Here is a 27142-nt window from a genome sequence, read left to right on the forward strand (position 1 = left end):
GAGTCTATATACAGATGTTGGCAGTCTATATAAAATATGTAGAATCAGAAAGAGAACGTCTCTATACACATATGTGCAGTCTTTATGTCTTTAAAAACATTTAATACAAATATAGAGTCCACAAACAATACATATAAAGATGTATACAGCCTAGAGACTGTATAAATATATATACAGTTAATATGAGGTTGTATACATTCTTCAGATGTCTCTATTAATATATTAATATGTGCAGTCTATATGTCTTTATGAAGATATACACTGTTTATATAGAGTCCACAAACAATCTATATGAAGATGTATACAGCATATAGACTGTCTCTATAAATATTTATAACTTATACAAAGATATATAGAGTATATACTGTATATCAAAACACAGTCTATAGACTGTCTGTATAAAATATTTGCAGTTTAAATAAAGTTGTATAGAGGTTATATATATATATATTTATATATATATATATATATATATATATACACTCCTGATCAAAATCTTAAGACCAGTTAAAAAATTGCATGAATTTGAATTTTGCACTGTTGGATCTTAGGAAGGTTCTAAGTAGAGCTTCAAAATGCAAAAAGAAGAAATGGGAACAAGAGACCAAAAGTTGTGAGCAGGCAATTTATTGAAAACAACAATTTAACTCAAACAGGCTGTTCATCAGCTGATCAAAAGTTTAAGACCACAGCCTTTAAAAGCCAAAATCTGTGCAAAAACTTGGATTCCATGTCATTTCCTGTCAAGTAATCACACTGTGAAGATCTCTTGATGGCAAAGGCAAAAAAGCTCACCGTCTTTGAACGTGGTAGGATTGTTGAACTGCATAAACAAGGCCTCTCACAACGTGCCATCGCTGCTGAGGTTGGACGCAGTAAGACAGTCATTTTGCATTTCTTAAAAGATCCTCAGGGTTATGGAACAAAAAAATCAAGTGGTAGACCCAAAAAAATCTCACCGGCGCTGAGCCGGAGGATCCGAATGGCTGTCCGTCAAGACACGGGACGATCCTCGTCCCAAATTAAGGCCATTACTGGTGCTGACTGCCGCCCAATAACCATCAGACGGCATCTGCGAAGGAAGAGCTTCAAAAACAAGAAACGTCTTCAAAGGCCACGTCTCCTTCAACGCCACAAAATTGCCCGTTTAGACTTTGCAAGGGAGCACCAAACATGGGACATTCAAAGGTGGAAGAAAGTTTTATTCTCTGACGAGAAAAAATTTAACCTTGATGGTCCTGATGGCTTCCAACGTTACTGGCATGACAAGGAGATGCCACATTATTACATTACATGTCATTTAGCTGACGCTTTTGTCCAAAGCGACTTACATTTTTAGAACACTCAGCATTTATGAGGGGCCATTTTTAGGGGTTCAGTATCTTGCCAAGGACACTTAGACATACAGATGGGAAAGAGTGGGATTCAAACCGGCAACCTTCTTGTTGCAAACACCCGCTCTATCCCTAAGCCACGCTCTCCCTACCTGAGATGTTTTCTACACGGCACAGTGGAGGGGGCGCCATCATGATCTGGGGTGCTTTTTCCTTCAATGGAACAATGGAGCTCCAGGTTGTGCAGGGGCGTCAAACAGCAGCTGGCTATGTGGAGATGTTGCAGCGGGCATCCCTCAGGACTGAGGGCCCTCGTCTGTGTGGTAACGACTTGGTTTTTCAGCAGGACAACGCTCCAATTCACAATGCCCGTCTGACCAAGACTTTTTTCCAGGAGAATAACATCACTCTTTTGGACCATCCTGCGTGTTCCCCTGATCTTAATCCAATTGAGAACATTTGGGGATGGATGGCAAGGGAAGTTTACAAAAATGGACTTCAGTTCCAGACAGTGGATGCCCTTCGTGAAGCCATCTTCACCACTTGGCGCAACATTCGCACCAGCCTTTTGGAAACACTTGCATCAAGCATGCCAAAACGAATTTGTGAAGTAATCAACAATAATGGTGGAGCTACTCATCACTGAGTCAGTTTTTGACACTTTAATTTCTGTTTTAGGAGTTTTTTTTTTTTTTTTAGCTGTGGTCTTAAACTTTTGATCAGCTGATGAACAGCTTACTTCAGTTAAATTTTTGTTTTCAATAAATTGCCTGCTCACAACTTTTGGGCTCTTGTTCCCATTTCTTCTTTTTGCATTTTGAAACTCTACTTAGAACCTTCCTAAGATTCAACAGTGCAAAATGCAAATTCATGCAATTTTTTAACTGGTCTTAAGATTTTGATCAGGAGTGTATATATATATATATTAAAACATAGTGTATAGATTATCTGTATAACATATATGCAGTTTATATAAAGATATACACAGTTTATATATCTATACACAGTCCATAGACCTTCTCTTTAGAGATGTATACAGTTTATATAAAGCTATATACAGTATTTATATATTTATATATATCAAAACACTGTCTATAGACTATCTGTATAACATATATAAAGTTTTATACAAATATATACATTATATAAAAATATATACAGTTTATATATCTAAACACAGTCCATAGAGCTTCTCTATATAGATATATACAGTTTTTATAAAGATATATACAGTTTATATATCTATACACAGTCCAAAGAGTATCTATATCTATCTATATATATATATCAAAACACAGTCTAGACTGTCTGTATAACATATTTGCAGTTTATATAAAGATATATACAGTTTATATATCTAAACGCAGTCCAAAAACCGTCTCTACAGAGATATACACAGTTTAAATAAAGCTGTATAGAGTCTATATCTAAACACAGTCCAAAGACTCTATATAACCGTTTCTATAAACACAGCCTCTACAGTCAATAGCTCAAACCGTTTCTTTAATCACCTGCAGCAGTGAACTTTACTCAGCGCTGCTCCGTGATTGGTCAGCGGGTGGTTTTCTGACTCCTCCCCTCACCGTCAGTCATTCTGCAACCGTTGGCCCAGAGAGCGGAGCGGTTTTCTGGCGAAGCAGCGAGAAAAGGTTCGTGAAAAACACAAAACACGTTTTGAATTCTGTCCTAGAAACCCGCAGCATCGACGTGTGTGACTTGGCCCTGTGTCTTGTGCGGTTTGTGACCACAGGAATCTGCCAGGCCCCACGATGAGTCAGTTGAAGGAGCGTTTCGTGGCTGTTCTCCACGAGAAGAACTTTGTCACCGATCTGCTGGCGACGCTGGAGCAGAAGACCGGGGTGAAGAGGGAATACATCAGCCTGGGTATGTCCACGTCTCTAAACCCTTCTGTCAGCGTGTCCACGTTCTTCTGAGACACACACGCTGGACGAGGGTCCGTTAACCAGCTCGAGGCCAAACACCCACAGTCTTCATGTGAAAGCAAACAAAGCCGGCGTCAGTTAGTTTAACTGAAAGTCACCAGACTGTCTGTGACTGTTCACTGTGGTTTCAGGTCCTGTAAGCGGGCCTCGGGTTTATCACCACACTCAAATATCAAAGTTCACTTTCAAAGATTGGAGACTGCTATTTAATCCGCCGTGCACGTTGCACCTATTCCAGAGTCAAGTAGGTTCCCACATGCAAGGAGTTCGCTCTGGTGTGTTTGGTGCAGAACAGAGTAAGTATCACAGGGATTCCAAGTGAAAGCTAGACACAATAAAACTCGAGAGAGGCCAACAGCTGTGCAGGAGTAAATGTGCAAACTAAGCAAGTAATGTGTCATTTCATCATTGCAAAACTCTTATCTTACCCACGGATTTCGCAAACATCTGCAGATGCACATTTTGCAAGTTTGGTGTCACAATTTCGATGTGATGCGATAGGTTCAGTGTTATTAAAGTTCGAATAAACGGGCAACCTAACTTCCCTCTGCACCCTAGACTGTTTATAAAGAGCGCTCCGCACACACCGTCCTGGCATGGAGTCAATACAGAAGTGACAGTTTATTGTATAAGTGTTTGAGGAGGACTCACTGATGACTAGGAACAATAATGCTGAAGTAGCTCCGATGCATAACCGCACAGGCCAAGAGAACAGCCCATTCCGTAAAGGCATGTTCAGAATGGGCACTCCACTGGTACATGATAATATTGAATGAACTGCCTCTTAGTATTTCAGGACCACCACCACCCCCCCAAATCTCCCAGGGGTATTTTTATCACGTCCTCAAATATCCAGGGCCGGGCCGAGATATTCAGGGTGACTGGTTATCCAACCGCAGGCTGCTCTCTCTGTTCACTCTTAAAAGTCTCCTTTTGACAAGACTGCTCTGTAGTCACTGTGCACATCAGGAGTCAATGAAGACAGAGCACCTCGGGCTCCACTGGCAACATGATGTGTGCGATGACAACAGGAAACGGGTTAGCCAGGGTGACCTACATTCAAACCACTGTTTGTCTGCTTAATACCCGGAATTGATCTGTGTTGGGAAGTGAGCAACACCCACTTGCAGTCAAACAAACATTATGTGAACGTGTGTTATGGGAGCCGCATTCAGATCTGGAGCAAAAGCCTGTTTGCAAATAAGCCTGAATATTGTGGTTATTTTCAGGTAGAGTTTTTAAAAGGTTAAACGCCTCCCTCACGAGAGATAACCCCAGTGTTGTCGTCTGACTGATTTGAGGCTAGTTTTTGACACTTGAAAGCTCAGTTCCCTCGATATTAATGGAGAACCAAGAACTCGTTCAGGCTCATATTAAAACAGCAGTTAGTTTGCAGCCTATTCTAAAATACCCCAGGCACATAAAGTCTGAACTGCAATTTCCAGGCTCTTATTAGCTGACATTTCCTTCATTAGTGATGCATGTTCCATAGGCTAATTACACCTGATGTATATGTAAACATCAGCTTTAAAGAAGTGCCATTTAGTAAAAGAGGCCTAGCCCCCCGTCAGAGGCAATACTGTCAACACAGGATTTAATAATAAAACTTTGATACGATCAAGAATGTCAGTTTAGCAGATTCTGTCGGTGTCGCTTGGAGTTCAGTCAGATCTGCTTATAAAAACATTTTTTTTTTTCCATTCCTCATATGCAAGCAAACTGGCTCTCCAAGCAAATACTGAGCATTATATGCAAATAGCACTTCCCTGTCCTGTAACCTGCAGTTAGCCGAAGGTGGAACCAGACAGATTATACCTGTCCGCTCAACTATCTTGTTTACGAGGGATCAGCCACAGTCATACTTTGGCCACACTGCAGGTTTGTAACAAACATGTTCACTGATAATGGTTTGTGTTTAAAAAAAAAACCCATTCCTTCCACGTTGGCTCACCTACATACCCTGTTGTACTTTTAGCCTTGATCCAGTCGTGTCTGTTGAACAGTTACAAAACAGTGAGACCGGCCTCCGTTTAGCCGAGAGACGTCTCGGGTTCATGCCAACTCATGTGACACAGGGAAGTGTTAAGACTCTTAACTGCTGCCTGGAGCAGAGAGACCTCATCTCCGCTGTGTGTGCAGCTAAACCCCCGGAGAAGGAGTTATTGGCGATTCAATGGACTTAAATTGAAAAGTCATGCAACTCTGTGATGAGCAGTTACAGTCCTACAGCACATTATGGGATTAAACAGCTGTACAATGTCTTTTTTGATCTCCAGTCTATTCCTGAAGAGAGAACGGCTTTTATTTATTGCCGTGGATATGCATCATGTCACATGAATGCATTTATTTTCAATGTCCTTAGAGCAGTGCTTACAGTTTAGAAGCAGATGGCATTCATGTTTGGAGATGTGTGTGTGACAGTTAAAAAGCTTTTTATAATTCATCACCAGTAAAAATATATATCAGTTTATGATTTCCCTATGCAAAGTGTCTGCTCGTGTTAGCAGTTATCTCTTCCATTCCAACCAGTTCCTCCAGTTTCCTTCATTAAAGCGAGCTGGGCAAGACGGGGAGTCAGGTGGATATTTGTGTATTTGTCAGGACAAACAAATGAGATGTAAAGAGCTCAAACAGTATCAGAGTGTGCTTCGGATAGCTGCATGAATAAGACCCATTGACAAACATGTCTTAGCATACTAATGACATATATATCTGCTTTAGTCCCACTTTGTCCATCACACATACACAGTAATAGTAAAAGATTGAAAAGCAGCTGTATTTGTGGAATCTTTCACATGCATGAGACGTGTCAGCCACAGGAGTGTGTGAGCTTTGTGTGCTCTTCCCCTGGGGGATTTGTATATCGGTGTTTGACTTGTGTGCGGGACTCCTCCTGATCCTGGTACTGTGCAGCCCTGACATCCTGCTCTGAGACAGTCTGCTGAAAACAAATGAACCCTAGCCATGTTTGTCAGGTAACAGGATAGCCTCGCCCTCGCCCTCCCGTCTGGCCCTCTGTTCTCACCTCAGTGCTGCCTCTCGTTTTCCTCCCTCTGCAGGTGCTCTGAGTTTCCTCGGGCTCTACCTCCTGTTTGGACATGGAGCATCGCTGCTCTGCAACCTGATTGGCTTCCTCTATCCAGCATATTTCTCGTATGTATGACGTATGAATTCAATAAATACCAAAGCAAAACTGTGTGTATTCAATCAACACATTATTAACATTCAGTGGAGGTTTGTATCATGTATAGACTGTTTGTTAAAATGGACGCACACCCCGGGTCCAGAAATTTAATTCAATGCAGGAGTGCCTGAAACTTGTTTTCTCTTGAATGACCAACAGAGGGCGACTGCAAAAGGAAGTCTATGAGAAAAGGACTGTACTTCTTACTTGATTTATAACGAGAGTAAAGGTTTTTCTTAAGAGTTCAGGGTTTTAACATCGAGTGAGTTTAAATTTGTTATGGACTGTTTTACGTTGTGACCTGTTCACTCTCCTTAATCAAACATGTTTTCCCGTCCACGCAGCATCAAGGCCATCGAGAGCAATGTGAAGGAGGATGACACCCAGTGGCTGACCTACTGGGTCGTCTATGGGCTCTTCAGCATCGTTGAGGCCTTCTCTGACATCTTCCTCTCCTGGTTCCCCTTTTACTATGCTAGCAAGGTAGGCTGACCTTTAAGCCAGTGTTTTTCTTTTGGTGATATCTGGTACCAATTGCTTTATACTTTAACTCTCTACCTCCTCTGTATGAGGTTGACAACTTCCTTTTTTCCTACGATCGACCTGGCCACAAAATGTCATGAAACTCTCTTCCACAGTTTTTTAGTTATCTTGCTGATTGTCAACAGACGGCAGTGAAAACATTCTGTTCTCTCTTTGAAGATCTTAGGAGGCAATAGCTTTCTAAATGTGCTCATATTAATGTAGAAAAAGTAAAGTATAACATATAGTAGAAGCCTTAAATGTATGTAACTGGGCTGTGATATTCCCATCAGTTCCCTTTTGCCCTGGTACATGAGTTTTTCCCAATTAGCGGGACTATGTTGTAGCTGACATCCTGAGACAAAGGGACCTCACATATCAGGAATTCTGCTTTGACTGTTTGAAGTCACCTTCACTGTCCATGTTGTTTCAACCCAGTCACCATGATCATTATCGCTGTGATTTATTAACACTGCTTGATTTCAATGATTGAACTTCATTTTTTTCATTTTCCAGTGGGTCACATTTGCTGTCAATAATCGCGCTATTTCAATATTATGTAGACAGGAAGTTACAGCAGCCAAATATCTGAGATCTCCCTACTGCTCTTCCATCAGTGTTTGTTCCTGATGTGGTGTATGGCCCCAGTGACGTGGAACGGTTCCGAAATCATGTACAAGCGCCTGATCCGGCCGTTTTTCCTGAAACACCAAGTCGCGATGGAAAACGTGGTGAGCGATCTGACTGCGAAGGCCAAGACCATCACGGACGCTGTAACAAGGGAGGGTGAGACAACCACCGTGTACATGTTCGTATAGCCACACTCACATACTGTATGTCCGCAAGCTACGCATTCTCACAGCAGACGAACTTGTGAGTCACCTCACATTTGTCACACTCTAAAAATACATCACCCAACACAGTCATCAGTTATATATGAATGTGTTATTTTTTTATCTTTTGGCAAAAATGTGTGTTTTTCTTTCTCTGTTTTTTTCATCAGCTGTTAACCAGGTCCTCAACGAAGACAAGAACCATGACAAGAGCCAGTGAGACACACCGGAGGGCTTTGTGTGTCTATGTGCCTGTTTGTGTAGTTGACTGAGAGACTGTTTGTTTGTTCGCTCCCTTCCGTGACGAATGATGACCCTCCCCCCCCCCCCCTCATTTGGTGAAATGAAGCTTCACACTCATCCATGTCGCTTTACTGCCATTGGCACTGCTAAGACAATCGGTGAAACTGTGACACTTTAACTAGATATTGTTTTCTTTCTTGTTGTGTGTCACTAAGTGGGAAGATGTAGGTCGATTGTGTACCAGCAGGTCTCAGCCACACTGGGGATGTTATCTTTATCTTGTCCACTTGAGCCATTTGAGACAGAGAACTGATGCTGCTTACACTCTCACAGAAGGAGGTTGCCTTAAAAACAGCATTTTCTAACATTCTTAAACTTTTACATGTTGTCAGTGTCTGCGTTGCTCTTTTAAAAGCCTTAATGTCCGAGTGCCAAGCCGAACTCAAAGTCTGCATGAGCCTGTGTGATGGTTCTCACTCTGTTTAACTGGATGACTTCTTTCTTTTGATATGTCTTAATTTATCATCTCATGGTGTTGAAACAGTAAAACTGGAAATCCTGTCAAACTGAACATGATGTCTTTGTGTCTGACTTTAAGCTTTCAGATTCATTTCGGTTTCTTCTGGGGCCGTCTAGTCGAGCAGTCTCATTCCTCACATATTGGGGAAATGGGATTTTATTTGGTCCAAATTACAATGTTCATGCACCACTGATTTCTGTAATTGGTTTTTATAGCAGAGGCGAGTCGGGGAAATGGTGTTTCTGGATCCATAACCTCAGCGGGATGGATTCTCATTCCTTTTCTTCAGCATTAAATTTGCTTATTCTTGAACTTTATCTGCAGTAAATGGAGCCATAATTTCTTGCTCTGTCTTGAGACATTCCAATAACATCTGATAGAAAATGTCCTTTTTATTAAATTTTTGGCTTGAAATACATATTTTTGCCACTTATTTTGTAGATGAATTTGCAGATCATTTTAAATTGCAGTTCTTTTTGTTGTGATGGAGAGAAGTACAAATGCCATGCACAATTTCCCTCCCATCTTACGTATCCACTTGATCTTTTAACCTGTCACCCTCGAGTACATTTACCGGCTTTCAGACAGCCTAACCACGCACACATTAATTTATGTTTGGCTCAGTATTCACGCTTGAGGGGCTCTGAAAGGGAGGCTCTTTTGTGTTCGTGCAGTGGATGTAATGCATGGGAAATGGTGGACGGGGCCGGTGCGATGGTCACACACCGCCACAGGGAGAGGAAGGCCCCCATCTGGAAATGGCCGCTGTGAATGTGTCTGCTGGGTGTTTGTTTCGTTTCCCATGAGCCACCGGTGGCCCACTTTATCGATTTTAACAGGAATGTGACAGAGAATCCAATAATTGCTCTGCGTACTTTGATCCGAGGCTTTTTGTTGAGTATAAGACCTGAAATTACTTAGAACAGTAGCTGAGCTCAGGAAAGGAAGGAAGAAAGAAGGAAAAGAGAGAATTTATGAAACCATTTTATATATATTTGTCCACTTACATGCTGCTCAGGCACACTGAAGCAGGTTTGGCTGTAAAGGCGACATTCAATTCTATGTAAGGTCTCTAAGATTTGAGAACATGTCACTGGTAATGACACTGCAAATTTAAAATGGGTTTTCTGAGGATGGGAAAACTGTTTCTACTAATACTTTCTACCATTGTTGTATTTCTAGTCACAAAATAAGTATTGAGTAAATATAGTTTACTCAGGATCTGTTCTTTGGTTTGTAAAATATTTCCACTAAAAGATTCATTCTCTTGGAAGCCATACATTGAGATTTTGGTACCTTATCTATGAAGGAAGGATGTTTTTCTCTACAACAATTCAAAGGTAGGTGACTGAATCTTTTACATGTATTTCAGAAATTGAGGAAACATTACAGTTCACAAGTGTTAAAATAAAACACAGAGCCTTGTATATATATTTTTCTCTAGCACCATCCAGGAGCTTGACTTATGAAATATCTTAGCTGTTTTATTGACAGTTTGATCTGATCTTTTTTACAAGAAACTTTCCTCCAGCGCCATCAGCTGGTCAAATGACTAATTTCATTTATGCCAATATACCTGTAAATTAAAGACATTCCTGCCTCTGCTGTACTTTGTCATGTCAGCACATTTGGAAGATGCAAAATAAAATTATTCAGTTCACAGTTATAGAAAAGTCTTGTATAAGAGAAAAGTCAAATATATTTTCTTTGAGCAGTAACATTTGGGAAAAACATTTAAGAGGAGCAATTTATTGACCTGTTTAACTGATGAATGATATTAAACTACTCCAAAGGGTTTATGTATTAATGTTTTAAAAAAGTTTTAAGGTTAATTTTGTGAGCAGCAGAAACATTATTTGTGCAAATTATCTCATGTTAGCAGTTTCAGGCTACAAGCTAATCTAATAATTAATTAGCTTTTACTTTGTAACCTGTGTACAGTATCGTTCAGAATGGTTAAAAGAGCTATATCACTAAAATATATTATTTATTAATGTTTTGGTTGTTGGCATGCAAATGTTAGCATACAGATCCAAACAGCCTTGTCTATGTAGTTGATAGCTTGGCTTTATGGTTTGTCTCCAACTCATGGTTTCAGGCACTTTTAGGAGTTTATTTTAAAGATTTTTTTCTTGTTTGTAATAATAGTGAGAAACTTATTACTGAATATGTAAACAAAGGCAGGTTTACGGCCTCTCAGAGTTACAAGCACTGTAAACCTGTTGGGTTACACTCTTAAGTCTTGTTGGGCATAATGATTAGAGTCTCTCTCTACTTCTGTCGTGCTCATCATCCCCTGGACTGAAACAATCGATGCTACTTGTAATCACACAGCATGCTCGAGTCTCACTGGCCCCGCCTCCCCTCCCTGCAGGTACCAGAACTCACCGACAGAGGGAGACACACTCGTGTGAGTCTGGTGTGCATGGAGAGGTGGTGAGTCATACACTGAGCGCGTCACGTACCAACCACAGCTGAAAACAAGGCCTGCTCTGCCTCAGCACTGCGCCTTCAGTAGCACTGGGGTTTGTTCGCCTTCCCTTGTGATGGTAACTGAATTGATTGAAATCCTCTACTATCTTGTGTCATGGGCGGAGAATTGATCTCTGCCTCTTTATAGTTGTTACATGCATACGTCTTGTTTACCAGCTCGTCCAGATTGTGTCATGTCTGCCCTATACTTCCCATCATGTGTATGTTGTCGTGCTCTAACATCTGTTATGAAAAACCACATGTTTCCTGTTCTGTACTGCACTTATATTTCTGTCCATGGTGCTGAAACACAATGAGGTTGCTGTCCATGGTGCTGATCATGAATCAAACTGACTTAATTTATGTAACTTATTAACCAACCCACCAACATGCCTTGAGGAAAAATGGCACTTGGGAAGTTGGTTTCCTGTTTGCCGGATCTGGGCCACAAGTAAGCCATAGCAATACCACATGTCCTCAAAGGTGCCACATGATCCCTCGCTTAGTTTTTTGTTATTTGGGCAACATTTAGTTACACTTTGGCTGGAGCACCGCATGTCTTGTTTTGTATTAGTTTTGCTAGGTTTGGGCCACATTAGCTATTTTACAAGTGGTAAACTTTAGACTCACATTCATTTTGTCTGGGTCGCACACGTCTGTTTGCTGTCTGGGAGATAAATTTCCTTATAGCATGTTAACTGCATGCTCCTATCATTCTTATATGTCCAAACGTATTTTTTAAAAACACTTCTGAGGTGCATGAATGTAAAAAATGAAAAGTGGCTGTCTTGATCAAATGAATCCAACAATTCTGTCCTTTATACCCTCATGAATTTTCACCGGCCCTGGAGATCTCCAGTAGCTGCAATGTACTCATCTGTGGCTGGAACATGAACAAAAATCATTTGGAAATGAAATGGGCCTCTGCTTAGGTTACATTTTTGACCGTGAATGTAATTTCATCAGTTGGGCCTCTTTAATTTGATTTGTTGCTCAGGGACCATCAATATTTTTTACTTCCTGATTTCTCAGATAATGTATATTTTGGGCTGTGGCATAAATATTAGTATTAGTTCGTCTGGGCAATTCTTTACTATTAATCTCATATGCTGTCATCTGCTTGATTAATGTGATCTTTGCTATGATCCAGTAGTCCATAAATTCCCCAAATTGCATCCGCCCGGGACTAAAATATTTTTCTTGGGAGGAAGTCTGTTTTTAAATACATATTTTTGCTGCCAACCAACCGGACGTGTATGAACTGAGAGAAAATCAAGTGTGGACGCAGAAGGGAGAGAGGGCATAGCACCTCCCACGTCCTATCTGGCAGAAAGGGAGAGGGAGAGAGAGAGAGAGAGAGAGAGAGAGGGAGTGAGTGAGTCTGCTGTGGTGGTGTTAGAAATAGGACGACATGAGCTCTACATGAAGCGCGTAAAAATGCTTTAAGGACGCGTTGTCTTTCATCCGTCTCAACCGAGGACGAGCCTGAAGCGGAGCTGCATCCTTCACGACCAGGTATGGAGACGCTCCCTCATCCACACACACACACAGAGATGCATCTTTACATGGAGGCTGGATGTTGGTATTCACAGTGGCGTTGCCGCGGCGGTGGATGAATGATGGATGGATGCTGTGCGCGCACACGATTCCTGCCGATCGCGGGAGGATAAATCTAATATTCTCGAATTGCGTATTTCTGGTTGTTGATCCAAACGCTCACCAAGACCCGCATTTGCGTTTGGTAACCTCGGTCTTGCGGGCGTTTTATGTATGTATGTATGTATGTATGTATGTATGTATGTATGTATGTATGTATGTATGCATGTAACGCGCACAGCCATGTTGGCGGGGAGAGGGAGGGCAGAGATGTGAGGGTGTCGGGATTTTCATGTTCGCTTTGAGGAGTGGAGGGAGGTGGAGGAGGGAGGAGGTCGCTGCGACGGAGAAATTATGGCACAGCTGCGAGATGGCGATCCTCTGGTATTTATGAATGAACCCAGCGGAGTGGGGTGGTCGGTAATGGCGTTGCGCAACAATCTGCGGACCCGTCCTCTCCTGCATGCCCCCCCCTTCTCCCTCCGTAGTACCGCCGAGGCGCAGACGCACGTCAACATTAAACCATATCCACCGATAGTGACGCCAGCGTGACGCATAAAGCCCCGATTTCTGTGGCAGAAGCCGCGGTTAATCCTCCATCTGGATCCTTGCTCCATCCCTCCATCCATCCATCCGTCCACCCACCCCTCCATCCATCCGTCCATGCCTAGTGTTGCGTGCTGTTTGTTGTTGGCTCTCATGACTGGGGAGGGAAAAGCCAATATGACACGCGAAAGGTGGTGTGAATCACCCAGGCCTCCTCCGTACGTGCGTGTGTGTGTGTGTGCGTGCGTGTGCGCGTGTGCATATGTATGTGACTCAACTTCCTGTATGCTCTGAACATTGCCAGTCATTGGTGTGTGTGTGGGAGGCAGGGAGGGTTGCAGAGAGGTTTGAGAGCGAGGAGAGATGTATGACGGTAAATCCTTTGATTAAGCTCTAAAGTGTGTGTGTGTGTGTGTGTGTGTGTGTGTGTGTGTGTGTGTGTGTGTGTGTGTGTGTGTGTGTCTGAGTGGAGCAGAGAGACTGTACTAAAGCCTGCATGTGCTCCAGAATGTGTGTGTGTTTGGGGGGGGGGGGGGGGGGGGGGATAAGTGTGTGTGTGTGTGTGGGGGGGGGGGGCTACCTGTGCATTTGTTTGTCTGGAATGGACACAGAGCGTTGGCGTGAGAACACCTCACTCACTCTGTTGAGGCAGGACAAAGAAATGAGTCAGTCCTCGGTAACAACCACAGAAAGAGGAGATGATGATGATGATGATGATGATGATGATGATGCCAGTGACGGTGGTAACACTTGTGATGACGCCGGAGATGAGTGAAGATGATGATGCTGGTGGTATTTTTGTTTGTCTCGTTGTTTACAAGGCAAAAGAGCCCTCGGAAAGGCCGGGGGAGATAACTGCAGCGAGGATTGGACAGATGTTGAGAAAGACGTTAATTCTGTTTGGGATTTCACTTCCGTCGGCTTATGTTTTGACATTTAACGGCTTCACTGAGACAGAATCCCCAGTTTTCTGCTGCATGATCGGCTTCATCCAGAGCGGCAGCCACGAATCCCATTGGTCCCTCAGATTCAGATTCATCTATTATTGACCACTTTTCATCATTTCATTTATTATTTTTCGGTACAGCTCATGTCAACATAACATTAACACAAGACATTGAGATAGACGGGGCTGACACTACAAACTGACACTAACAATATCACATACAGGAACATAATGTCTAATTGCATGTACATTATGATAATTAAACAGGGGAAAGCTGTGTGAGGGAGTTTAGACAACAACAACAACAATATTTGTATTGTTTTATTGCAGTTTCTGAGCTGGATATTTGCTGGCAAGTAATGCAGTGTTACCCAGGTTTACTATTTTTATTTCCCTTCGCAATTATTATCAATTACCAAACGTGGCCAAAAAAGTAATGGCATATCAATTTGCACATGTATAGCCAAGGAGGTTGTGTTTTCATCTTTGTTTGTTTGTTAGTTAGCAGGATAACGCAAAAAACTACACGACAAATTACTACGACACTTGGTGGAAGGATACGATGAGGGTTAGATCTATGAGCTTTTGGTCAGTTTCTTAACATTGTGAGAGAGGGCGATTTTGAACATTTTCCTTGATTTCTCAATGAATAATTAATGGTTCTTGTTGAAAAACAGCATGTTTATTAAGAGGATGGATATTTATGACTTTGTGTAGTTTGGTCACAAACGTGGATTATCTTCTCAACATGGAAGATAATCCAATTTTTTCAGTTAAAGGTTCAGTGTGTAGAAATTCAGTGACATCTAGTGGTGAGGTTGTGTGTTGCAGCTGAACTCACCTCACCTCACCCTCCCCTTCCAAACATGAGAGAGAACGTGTGGTAACCTTCAGTTGTCATAAAAACTCAAAAGGCGTTTAGTTTGTCCAGTCTGGGCTACTGTAAAGAAAACACTGAAGCCTCCGTGGAGGACTCGCTCCCGATGGAAATATAAAGTATTTCAATATAAAAGGCAGATTCTAGAGTAAAGAAAACAACAATTCTTACAATGTTTAGATGAAACACACCAGTGGAAACATAACTAGGATTATTTAATTTTAGGTTTCTGCCAATAGATTCCTTTTCACCTAAATCTTACACACTGAACCTTTAAAGACAAAGATTGACTTTTAGGTTTTCCTCTGGATGTTTGAGTTTGTCTGTTGCTCTGACAGCGCAAGTGCATCATCGCTGTTGAGCACCTCGGGGCTATATATAAGTACGTACTGTAAGACATCTGCTTTAATACTGGAACAGATCAATGCTAAAGTGTTTTAGTTGTTCCGACAGCACCGGCTCATTCGAAAGGTCTATACAGCCTTAATCATACGTGGCATCAGACCGTGATGGCTGCTCTGGTCAATTGTGCACAGCGTAAACCTCTGAGTTATGTTAAATTGTGAGACCTGAGAAAGAAAAACACAAAACTACTCTGAGCTGAAGAGAAATTCAGTAGCGTCTACTTCCAGTTGCATCATGGGAGCGTGAGAAGACGTCTAGAGCAGGATTCCCTTGTTGTTTCTGCCTTCAACCATCTGCGTTGTTACCAGACCTGAGTCAACTGGTATTATTAAAAAAAAATAGACAAAAAATATCGACGCCTGGTGGATCTCGCCTGTAGTAACCAATGGAGTCGATCCAAAAACTACCAACCCCGTCACCATCTGTCACTGCAGGCAACACACCCCACCAGTCTGTAGTTAGTTCTTCTCTCGGCTCAACGGCCTTCACAGCTTCTGAGAATGAGTTTTTTTTTTGATAAATACATTTGAAAACATTATACAGCCTTGAAAACCAATGTTACCGCTCTATCACCGGTGTTGACGATACTTTACTCCTGGTGTTATTAGCCAGGTGCATGTGCTCCTCCCCGGATTGCCAGGCCGAGGTATTAGCAAGGTCTTACGGAGAGGCCAGACGGAGCAACTCCATGGTTCCCCAGGTCAAGTTAATACTCTGTACTAATACACACTTAAAGACTAATTACAAGGACGTCTTACATCCAGAGCTGTGTAACACCGCTGCAGAAAATCAGCAGGATTATGGTTACGATGTTTGGTTGCGGCCCAGGAGTCAATCTGCTTGTGGAAAAAACAAAATTCTAACTCGAATTGAAAATACACATTTGCTCGATGTTTTGATTTTGAAATTCTTAGGTCGTTTTTTTTTTTAATTACTTATGTCTACATATTGTTCATATCAAGACAATTAATCTATGGATTTATCATCTTATCCCATCGCCTTCCTCTCACCACTAGCAGGACTTATGCTGATCCACATTCAACTTTAGCTAATATATTTACACCTAACCCATTCAATTAAGAAAGTTCCATTAAGCCAAGGTTTAATTTTGTTTTTGCATTTTGATCTATAACTATATTTTTCCCTATAGCACTATTTTTCAAGTGCAACATTGAGCTGTGCACAGTTTAAGCTTGACCAGCTTTGTGCAGATGTTTCAGTTGATGTCACATACTGTGTAAGACATGGGACATTAACTCGGTAGGAGTAATGTGGGTGGGGGGGGGGGGCATGCTGCAAACTTCACAAACACGTTTAAAACAGTGTTCTTTGCTAAAAGACACCAACGACTTGAGATGAGGTTTCCCTGTAATTTCTCTGCTGGTGCTAATATAGGGATACAATACAAGAAAATATATATATATATTTTGCTAATCTTAAAATGTGTCATGTTAATTAAAATTGTTTCACGACAAGTAGTGTCACTATGTTAACTCGTCAGTTTGGTCTGAACATAGTATCGTAGTGGGAAAGACTTAAACCGTGAACGTGTCTCATGTGTCCGTACAACATGTAGCGCTGTAGTGCCTTTACTGTGACAGATGGATAATCTGCTTCAAACCTCCTGCTCCAAGCAAAATTAGATGTTATGAGAACCAGTTAGACGTATGAATGTCACCTCCATTATTTCCATGTGTGACTCTGCTCATATTCCCGTGCCACAGTGCGTGCAGAGCTATAGGGTCGTGCACGGAGCATCAGAGGGCTCCACTGCGCATCGCGAGCTGCATGTTGTCTTATAGGGAGGCCGCTAGGTAACTTAAGTCCTGGGAATTGGGTCAATGCAGAGCAGGCCGGGAGCACAGAGGAGGAGGTTAAGCTCAATGATTAGCAACTAAGCCAAGACCACAGTGCTGCAATCTCTTCCACAGTCTAACACTACGCATTACATGCAGGTACAGTGTAAGTGCAATCACAGTATGGACTGACATAGGGGTGGGGCACTCACTCCCAGTCTCACTCAAGTTTGCACTCAGATTAAAATGCATATTATATCACACACACTCACACACACACACACACACACACACACACACACACACACACATGTCACAGCTTTAATTTAAACAGATATTATTGATTATTGATTATACTTTAAAATCAGGTGAACAAAAGGTTTATTCTTAGTTTCATAATTTCCCGTCTTAACTTCCGTAGATCTCACCATCGTTGTTCCCGACGTAGAAATGGACCAAACTAGAATGTACTCATGAAATGAAGATGCTCTCTGTCATATTTTTAGTGCACGCTGATGTATGTTCAAGTGGTAATTTGTCCGATAAGTTTGGTTTTAATCAGTTATTTAACGTTTAATAAAAACAGGGTGAAACGTAATGATTGACAGCTCAGCCTGACTCATGATTGGTCGAGACCTCGGTGGCTGTGATGACTGCTGCACAGACCCTTGTTTTCAAACTACGTCTAAACTGCAAGATGGAAGCACCTATATGCAAAATGTTATTATACATTTTTGCACAACAGGAGGAAGTGGAGACTCGTCGTTCATCTTTTTTCACGGTCTGAGACACACAGAGAAATCCATGTATTTCTTTAATCTCCATTTGTGAGTTTGGTGAGCAGGTGTGAGTTTCATCGCGAGGCAGCAGCATGAGTGAATCAAAATTTATAAAGTGAACCTCTGCGTTCTGCTCAAACCTAATGAATTCCCCCGGGGGTGACTCTCTGGCTGAGAAAAACGCAGAATCATCCCTGTGGCATAACACACACATACATGCACACACACACACACTTTCAAAGCCTCAGCTGATGTGTGAGCGGGCTACAGGAAATCCTCTGCTTGACTGCACATCTGCAAACACACATCTCTCTCTCACACACACACACTCAATCACTATATGGTAGATAATGTATGTGTGTGTGTGAGTGAGTGTGTGTGTGAGAGAGAGAGAGAGAGACAGATGGACAGCTGTGGCCAGAAGAGGAGGAACTTTTGGGAATAACCTTTGTTTCGATCCTGTGAAAAACCTGTCGCTGAGTAGCCGCGGATCCGCAGCATTCCAGTATCCATGGCTTGATTAAAACCCGTCTCTCCACAAGACACCATGGGACCGCTTTGTGGGTGTCTGCTTAATCACGCTCTTGATCTGTTGAATGGCGTCGTGTTTGATGCTGGTTAATGCGCTTCCTTTGTGCCGCTGCGCAAGTGGCTCTCTTGAGGGAAATTATGTGCATGTTTTTGTTAAAGGTGACATTTCCTTGCTCGCTCTGTGAAATGTTCGAGTGGCGAAGGCCGCCTTGCATTTATTGTCTGACTCCAGAGAAGAGGAGGCCCGTTCGGACTGTGCCAAAGCCATCTGCTAATGGAGTTAGGCTGCTCTGCCACAGTTGCATTTATAGTATGCCATTAATTCATTAAGGGACTGCAGCTCTCTCATTTCCACTAAAACGAATGCAAGAGAGGAGGGAGGAAACGCATTTAGGAGGAACGTCATTATTCTGGAGGCCTGGTGTCAAGGACAAATGATGGAGAAGCGGAAGTACAATGTGTGTGTGTGTGTGTGTGTGTGTGTGTGTGTGTGTGTGTGTGTGTGTGTGTGTGTGTGTAGGTGTGTGTTTGTGTGTCACTGTGAGGCTGCACCTGTGTGTGCAGTTAAAGCTGCTGACAGAGGGAGGGAGACAGCTAATTATAGCTCAGGTGAAAGAAGGGAGGGAGCGGAGGAAGGGTTTTGATGAGCGCGAATCGTCGTCACGGAGCTGAAGAATAAATAAAAACCAGAGCAGGCACCAAGCGGGGGTGGATGACAGACTGACTGGGCCCAGACAGACGAGCCCCATCGATCAAAACCACAGCGGCCTTAGTTTATTGATCAAACAGCACGGAGACCTGAGGGGCGAGCGAGCAGGAGACAGAGGAGGAACAGCAAGAGGAAGCTGAGGGAGCAGGTCACAGAACAAACATCTGCAGGACGACTGAAATAACAGACAGATACAGAAAGAGAGCGTAAAAAACTAATAAATATGTCGCCAACCGAGCAGAGCTGTCAAAGGATAATTCTGGTTGTGTTTGCCCACTGTTTCTATCTCTAATAATAATAATAATAATGTAATTTGCTGAGATCAGGGCTACACGGCTACTCTGCCAAAAATGCATCAGACAGATTAAGGAATCCCTCGTTTTATCCACTGTGGCGTTCCCCAGTTCACAGACTGTGATGGATCATCTTACCTCACCTGTGACCTGCCTCTGCACTGAGGGATTACTGTCAAGATTTTGAATTCACTCGCTCACAGTTCTACCTTGAAATACAGATATTGAGCTAATTTGGATTAACTGTTTTGCTTTTCTTTTAGCAAGCATCTTATCGACCGAGTGTTCCCCCAGATGTCTGGAAACGTTTAAAACCTGCTTCGGTTGAGTTTTGGAGGCCGCACAACAAGCTGTAAACGTGTCATTGACCGTCAACACAGGAAGTTGACAGGGCCGACGTGGTAGCAAACAGATGCCTGATTATAAATTCTGCACACAGAGCTCTATCAATATCCACTTGGAATCGTGTTTGTGTCCTACCGATCAACGTAAACACAATATTCCCTCTCTTTTGGCTCAGTCTTTGGTCTCCTCCAACTCCTGAGTCGAAATATCTGGCTCTTTGGCGGCTAAATGCTCAGCTATGTTCCAAAGTTAGTCGCCAGTGTTTGTCCTCAATCGCTGCTGAGCAGGGAACGGACGATTGGGTTTTCTGACCTTTTCTGAAAACAGTTTTCCTAGCTGCTGCTGGAAATGACTCTGATGGGAGCAATGAGAGTATGCTAGGCCTACACACCATTTTCAAACCGGAACGCAGTGGTATGGATGTGGCCTAAAATGCTCTGTGGAGCCGAGACACACCGCAGAGATGTTTTTATAATTCTCTTTGGAATCTACAATCTTCACATTTCACATGCACTTAGTCATTTGTCAGCTGTTAAATAGGATATTAATTAGAGCTAAAATGTTTGGCTCTTTAAAAGTGCATCGTTGGTGCATACGTGTGTGTGTGTGTGTGTGTGTGTGTGTGTGTGTGTGTGTGTGCACTAGCCTGACATAAAGCAGACCTAAGCAGAAGTCAGTGTGAGGCTCTGGCAACTCAGACCACAATTCTTCAGAGTGACTGAAGGCCTCATTAAAGCTGAGGAACCTTTGTTTCCACCAATTTGGACATTTTTAACTATCTCCAAAAAATGCAGAATCATAACAAAAACAAAACATAATAAGATGTTATGCTTTGTCAGACCAGAATAAAAGTATCACATATATATGAGCAGAAAACACAGGCTTACCTGCAAACTAAACTGCGGTACAGTGTGTTCAGCGTGGCTAAAGGCCACTCCTATATGTGTCACCCAGACTTACAGCTATAGATTGACTGTAAAACTCAAGAGCCTCTCCCTGAATCCCCATTTATTTTAAACTCCTTGACTGATATTATCTCGAACCTGGCAATGCAATTACAGAGGCCCTGCCATCAATAGCGGGTTCCAGCAGTGCAAGCATGACAGAAATCCACTTATTCCATCTACTATTGATGTCAATTTACTGTTTCATTACAGCTGCAGCTTAGAGAGCGGCGCATGATCACAACTGAAGGAGCATCTTATTATGGGACCTTAAAGCAAGTTTGGAAGCGCGGCGGATGAATAATGCAACAAGACGCGATGCGTAATCGTGCACAGATGCTCGACAGACACACAAGCACTTACACGGATAGCAATAGATTAGGTGCGAGGACATTGTTCGGATGCATATGTATGAGCTGCAGTCGGTAACGCTGAGTGTGAAGATTTGTGGAGTCCTTCAGAATGCAAGGTCCGCTACTGACTCCCAACCAGAGTTAAGAAAGCCTTGAAAGGGAAAAATATACATTCTGTGCTGTCAGTGTGGATTTGATGGTTCTCATTTGGCTTTTGCATGTAGTTTTATTTGAGTTTAGTCTTGATAACCCGGCTGGCTTGGAGTTTGCATGTTCTTCCTGTGTTCACGTGGGTTTTCACCAGGTGCTGCGGCCTCCTCTCACAGTCCAGAGACATGTAGATGGGGGTTAGATCCATTGGAGAATTGTCTGTATGTGTGAATGGTTGTTTGTCTCATATTGGCCCTTTGATATGCTGATGTCAGCTGGGATTGGCTCCAGCTTCCCTCCGCGGCCGTCAAACGGGATAAGTAGTAGATGATGGATGGATGTACGCAGCCTGGATTTGAAGCTCTAGATTATTGTTTTACATTTTAGATACGCTATATCCGGTTGGCTTTGTATATTTCCCCACATTTCCTCAAGGCTTTAAGGTAAAACACTACATGGTCACTACAGGTAGTTTCTAAAACAAACAGTAAATCACAAGGTTTTAATTTGCTCACCATTTCTCAGTTCTCATCATTATCAGAATTTTTCTCCAAAAACATATGCCTCCTGCTTCTGCTGCTGCTAGAAACAAAACTATAAGAGTCAAAACAATAGAGCTGTAAAACCAAAACAATGAGCGGAAACATGCTACATAGACAGATTGTCATGATTCGTATTATTTAGTTCTACCCGTCACGTGACCACAAATGAAAAACATTCCGCACCTGCCACTCTTCTTCCACATCATCATTTTAGTTATAATTTACATTTACAATAACTGGCTCCGTCTGCTGCTTCCACCTCGTGACTGGATCAATAACAAAGGGAAGCACAGCTGAGAGGCAGTGAAATGAATCTGCTGTAGCTGTTGTTTAGTCAGCTTTGTCATGCATACATTTAATATATATATACACACAGTGTGAGGACACGATATCGTACACAACTGCAACCTAATGCAATCTAATGCAGCAGCCCCTTCATTATATATTACATTTGTGAAGCTCGTAATGTTCTTTTCTGAGATGTGTTGATTCGATTCAGGGGCGTCGCAACAAGCAGGCAGTCGTCTGTGGCCCCGGAGCAGAAATGGGGCCATGAGTCCACAGTAATGACAGCTTTGTGATTGGATTTGTTCAGGAGACTAGAAAGACCCTGTATTCCATCGAAACACCCTAATCAGGCTCCCTGCCACTGGGTTTTTGCAAAAAAGCTCAGGCTACATCCATACTACTGTGTTCAGTATCATGTGTTTCTTTGGAGGAGAAGCTGTCGGGCCCCCCAGGTCCAAAAGTCCCCTTAAACGTGTGTGTGTTCATTTGCAAAGTGTGTGTTCGATGTTTTGCCGTGTTGTGAGTTTGTGTTATTGCTCGTATCCACCCCCTGAAGGCCGGGAGATCATTGTCCCAAGGCCTCGGCCTCCTCCGGGGTTTGCCGCAGCTGCTTATGTTGATAAATGAGGAATGTTTCCGTGCTGGAAGCTGAGAAACAGTTTCTCTGGGAATGGTATTGATTAGGGAAATGTCTGCGTCAGGTGAAACACTTGGAGCTTCACCAAACTCATCTTCTCTAATTTGTTCTCTGCCTCGTCATCAGACCACAAGGTGCGTTCTCCTTCGGTTTTGTCCCACCGATGTTTACCCGTCCCTCTGCTTTCTATCTGCTGCTTTGTGTGCTGTCCTTTTGCTAAATTGATCCTCTTCTCACACCCCCTCTCATTGCCCCCACCCTCAACATGACAGGTGTAACACTGTCTTAAGCCTGAGGGGGGCAGAATGCCGGAGCAGAGCAACGACTATCGTGTGGTGGTGTTTGGGGCGGGTGGAGTAGGGAAGAGCTCCCTGGTCCTGCGCTTCGTGAAGGGCACCTTCAGGGACACCTACATCCCCACGGTGGAGGACACCTACCGCCAGGTGATCAGCTGCGACAAGAGCGTGTGCACGCTCCAGATCACCGACACCACGGGGAGCCACCAGTTCCCCGCCATGCAGCGTCTGTCCATCTCCAAAGGCCACGCCTTCATCCTGGTCTACTCCATCACAAGCAAACAGTCCCTGGAGGAGCTCAAACCCATTTACCAACAGGTGTGTGTGTGTGTGTGTGTTTGTGTGTTTGTGTGTGTGTGTACTGAAGGTGTGCAGGTCTATTCATGACTATATGTGCCTACACTTTGCTTTATATACTTTATTATTTATTTAATTTATAAGATATATAGTGAATTTTTTTATAATATATGATAACTTTTTTTTAAGTGGTGTCATATACCCCGCTGCCCCAAATTATTCTTTAATGAATTAGACAGTAGTAAAACTGACATATATTCCAGTTTCTTTTAAACAGTAATAAATGCTGAATTATAATGATTTTATGTTCCACATCATTTTGACACGTATGAAAACTAATACAGAATGGACATAATGATTAATTACTACTTTAAATTGTATTTACTTAAGTTTTTTTCAAACCTTTCTGTCCCTTTATTTGTGCGGTAAAGGAACAGATTTAAGTTGATGTTAGAACAACACGTAAACATCTTACACCGGGGAAACTTCTTTTCAACATTCAGACGTACAGCACGTTCTCCCAGGACGTTAAGATTATCTTGGAGATCTGTATTCTTTGTGACTGTTCCTCTTAACTTCCACCTCCGCTGCAGGTCCTGGCCATAAAGGGCAACGTGGAGGCCATTCCCATCATGCTCGTGGGCAACAAGAGCGACGAGACCCTGCGAGAGGTGGAGACCAAGGATGGCGAGGCCCAGGCCAACCAGTGGAAGTGCGCCTTCATGGAGACATCGGCCAAGACCAACCACAACGTCACCGAGCTCTTCCAAGAGCTGCTCAACCTGGACAAGAAGAGGAACATGAGCCTCAACATCGACGGCAAGCGCTCGGGGAAGCAGTCCCGCGCCGAGAGACTGAAGGGCAAATGCAGCGTAATGTAAAAACCAGGAGGGGAGGAAAAGGGGGAGGTGGAGGCAGGAGAGAGGGGAGGAAATAAGGAAAAGGGAGGGAGAGGAAAGAAAAGGAAATGGAGACGAGAGAAAACACAGACTCATTAAATGTTATCACTCGGAGCTAAATGTCTGGAAGGCCACCGGGGAATCTCATCAACCACATCCTCCTCCATGCGACTGGTGCGTTCACAAACACAAAAGTTCCATGCCGGGAAAAGCATAGCGGATTTCAGACATCCACATGCATTCTGAATATCGCAAATCAAAAGTAAGAATCGTGTGTCGCAGAAGGAAACCTGAGGTGGTCATGGAGACCTCGGCCTGCGGAGAAGAACCCAGACGACAGCATCCCCTCCCGAAACTGAAAGTTCCCTTCGGATATACACACAAATTTGACTTTCCTCTTTCACTTCTACACCCCTTAGTCCTCCGTCCATCCCGGTCCCGCTCACACTCTAACATCCCAGCTTCCCCATCCTTCAATCCCCCCCCCCCAAACTAAATGTGTATGTAACAGAGTCGACGAAGTTAGTTCAGACCCTATTTTAAGATAAACGCAAAATGCACGACTCTGATAAACGTGGGATCTGTCAGTGATTCCACTAGTCTCCACGTGCCATCCCCCCCCTCCCCTCCCCCCACTGCCTCAGCTATTGTGTCAGTCACAGAAGGTCAGAGCTTTTTGGCGACAGGACAAATTCACCCATTTGAAGATGAAAAGAAAAAAAGACTCCTCGTTACATTTGTCAAACTGTCATCACATCAACAAACTCATGTGCAACCCTCTCCTCATCCGGAGTGGAGAAGCAGCCGGGCACGCGACACCACCTCCACCACCTCCACCACCTCCACCAAGACACTGCGATGTTTCTGAGACTTCATCCAGTATCGAGTAATAACCGTGGAGGGAAGGGAAGCTGGACTCTCATCACAACATGAAACGAAAAAACATAAACATCTGCCTTGAGGAAGATACACTTGGATATTCGTTGCCGAGCTGATAAGACGAAAGCGAACCGGGATGATTTTTTTTGGGGGGGGAGGGGCGGGGTTCTGTGGTGAAGAATGTCCGTTTGCTTTGGCAATTTTCATGTGAAGGTTTCTCCTTGATTGCCTTTTTTATTTTTTGTCTTGTTTTATGATGCTCTTTAAATTCATGTTAAAAAAAAACAAAGCCACAGAAAGCACACAGAAGAGGGGGAATAAAAAAAAGAATACTAATGGATGTAAAAGTAAACCCATGCAGATTATTGAGTGTGACCTGAATCTGTAATTCTGTTTCCTCTTTGTTTTTGTTTTGCCTCTCATGCGCTTATCAGGAAACAGAATGGGTCAAACACACACACACACACACACACACACACATATTTAAACATGCATATAGCATGCGCCTGAATACATTGATGCAAGAGTCAGAAACAATAACACACACATGCATTGCTGTGGTTTTCACTTTGAGTAACAATTTGTTTTGGTTTGATGAAGACAAACAGGCCTCACTCTGCCTAGATGCACTCACATTGCACTTAATATCATAAATAGACACACACACACACACACACACACACACAAACATGTTTTGCCTACTGTATGTTTTAATGATCTCTGCTGAACACAGGATATGTCCGAAGTGCATACACACACACACACACCTTTCTCACGTAGGAGTTCTAAAACGTGTACTGTGTGTGCACTGGACAGCTAAAAGCACAATACTTTTTTACTGATATATTTGTTTGTTTGTACATTTTTTTGTGTGTTTCTTTTTTTGTACACATGTTTTGTTTTTTAATCGTTTTGTCTCGTCTGCTATTTTCCATCTTTAACCTTTACTCTCTGGTCCTGAACGTAGAGGAACAATCACCATAGTCACACATAGCTCAGAGTCTCGATTGTAATGTTTTGTTTCGTCATGGCACAACAAGGTTGCGGTTCTGCTGAGCAACAGGGTATCGCGATGTGATCCGTGATTCGCTGTGGTCGTGAAGAAACACATGTGTGTGTGTGTGTGTCTGTGACGTCACCCCCTGTACAATGGCCTCGGAGGGTCCGATTATATTTGTCTACTTCTCTCCATCTCTCAGGCGGTTTCTAACAATAACTATTTGGCGGATAATCTGCTCCTGTACTGTTGAACCCAAAGACACAGATGATGCCCCCTTTTATCCGTGTGTTCATTTCTCTGGTCAAACTAAAAAAAAGAAACACAACTGAAAAAGAAAAAGCACAGCACAACTGTCTTGGCAATCCGTCTGTCTGTCTCCCTCCGTCTCTACGTGTGCAGCAGAATCCACAACTGGGCACTTTAGGGTGACATTTTACTTGAAGACTTGCTTATTAATCAGCGCTGCCTCCTTTCTAAGCACCATGTAAAATGCCCCTCCCTCATCACTCACGCCCACTTTAAACTACCTCCCATGCGGAGTTACTGTACATAGGCACAAGGTAGTTCAACGACACGTTAGGAAGAGCTTCAAGTAAGATGTTACCCAATGTAAAGAGAAACCTGTACCCGCTGTCCTTCCGGGACTATGTCCTTTGTAACCAGGAAATATTGTCACAGTAGGAGGTTCAATGTTGCTATATACTGTAAAATACAGCTTATTAACGATGCTCATGATATATTGTATTTGACACATCCACTCTTCAGATCAATCGGATAATGCTAGCAAAATGTGAATATGTAACTAAAGGTTCCACTCCATAGCTTTTCCTTTTGTTTTGGTTTATTTTCCAAGTTGACAATGAATCCGTTGCTATCGACGTGTTGTGTGAGGTCCTGTTAACGCTCCGAAAAGATTTGCATTGTAAACACACACCCTTTACTCGTGAGACTCCAGGGATTTAGCTCATTCGCACTCTCTTTGG

At 42.9% G+C, this 27142-nt stretch overlaps 2 protein-coding genes across 3 annotated transcripts; both read left to right on the forward strand.

Annotated features, from left to right (window-relative positions):
• The first annotated feature begins 2832 nt into the window (after positions 1 to 2832).
• On the forward strand, positions 2833 to 8630 carry zgc:101744 (Receptor expression-enhancing protein 6-like). 2 transcript variants are annotated; one of them, XM_053435055.1, is made up of 6 exons: positions 2833 to 2983; positions 3085 to 3218; positions 6337 to 6430; positions 6806 to 6944; positions 7601 to 7769; positions 7987 to 8630. In XM_053435055.1, exons 2-6 carry the CDS (start codon positions 3104 to 3106, stop codon positions 8034 to 8036), a joined length of 567 nt encoding a protein of 188 aa, XP_053291030.1. In that variant the 5' UTR covers positions 2833 to 2983; positions 3085 to 3103; the 3' UTR covers positions 8037 to 8630. The 2 variants fall into 2 exon arrangements, with proteins under 2 accessions (XP_053291030.1, XP_053291031.1); XM_053435056.1 differs by having other exon boundaries at positions 2852 to 2983; positions 7601 to 7791.
• A 3780-nt stretch (positions 8631 to 12410) lies between these two features.
• On the forward strand, positions 12411 to 25306 carry diras1b (DIRAS family, GTP-binding RAS-like 1b). Its single transcript, XM_053435054.1, has 3 exons — positions 12411 to 12566; positions 23061 to 23402; positions 23975 to 25306. The coding sequence occupies exons 2-3, from the start codon at positions 23094 to 23096 to the stop codon at positions 24260 to 24262; spliced, it is 597 nt and encodes a 198-aa protein (XP_053291029.1). The 5' UTR covers positions 12411 to 12566; positions 23061 to 23093; the 3' UTR covers positions 24263 to 25306.
• Positions 25307 to 27142: the final 1836 nt, after the last annotated feature.

The sequence above is a fragment of the Pleuronectes platessa genome, chromosome 11 (assembly GCF_947347685.1).
Source record: "Pleuronectes platessa chromosome 11, fPlePla1.1, whole genome shotgun sequence".
Classification (NCBI taxonomy): Eukaryota; Metazoa; Chordata; class Actinopteri; order Pleuronectiformes; family Pleuronectidae; genus Pleuronectes; species Pleuronectes platessa.

Coding starts and splice junctions, on each gene's coding strand:
- zgc:101744 (XM_053435055.1), top strand. CDS start 3,104: ATGAGTCAGTTGAAGGAGCGTTTCGTGGCTGTTCTCCACGAGAAGAAC. Junction 3,219..6,336: donor GAGGGAATACATCAGCCTGG/GTATGTCCACGT, acceptor CTCCCTCTGCAG/GTGCTCTGAGTTTCCTCGGG. Junction 6,945..7,600: donor CCTTTTACTATGCTAGCAAG/GTAGGCTGACCT, acceptor CTCTTCCATCAG/TGTTTGTTCCTGATGTGGTG.
- diras1b (XM_053435054.1), top strand. CDS start 23,094: ATGCCGGAGCAGAGCAACGACTATCGTGTGGTGGTGTTTGGGGCGGGT. Junction 23,403..23,974: donor TCAAACCCATTTACCAACAG/GTGTGTGTGTGT, acceptor CCTCCGCTGCAG/GTCCTGGCCATAAAGGGCAA.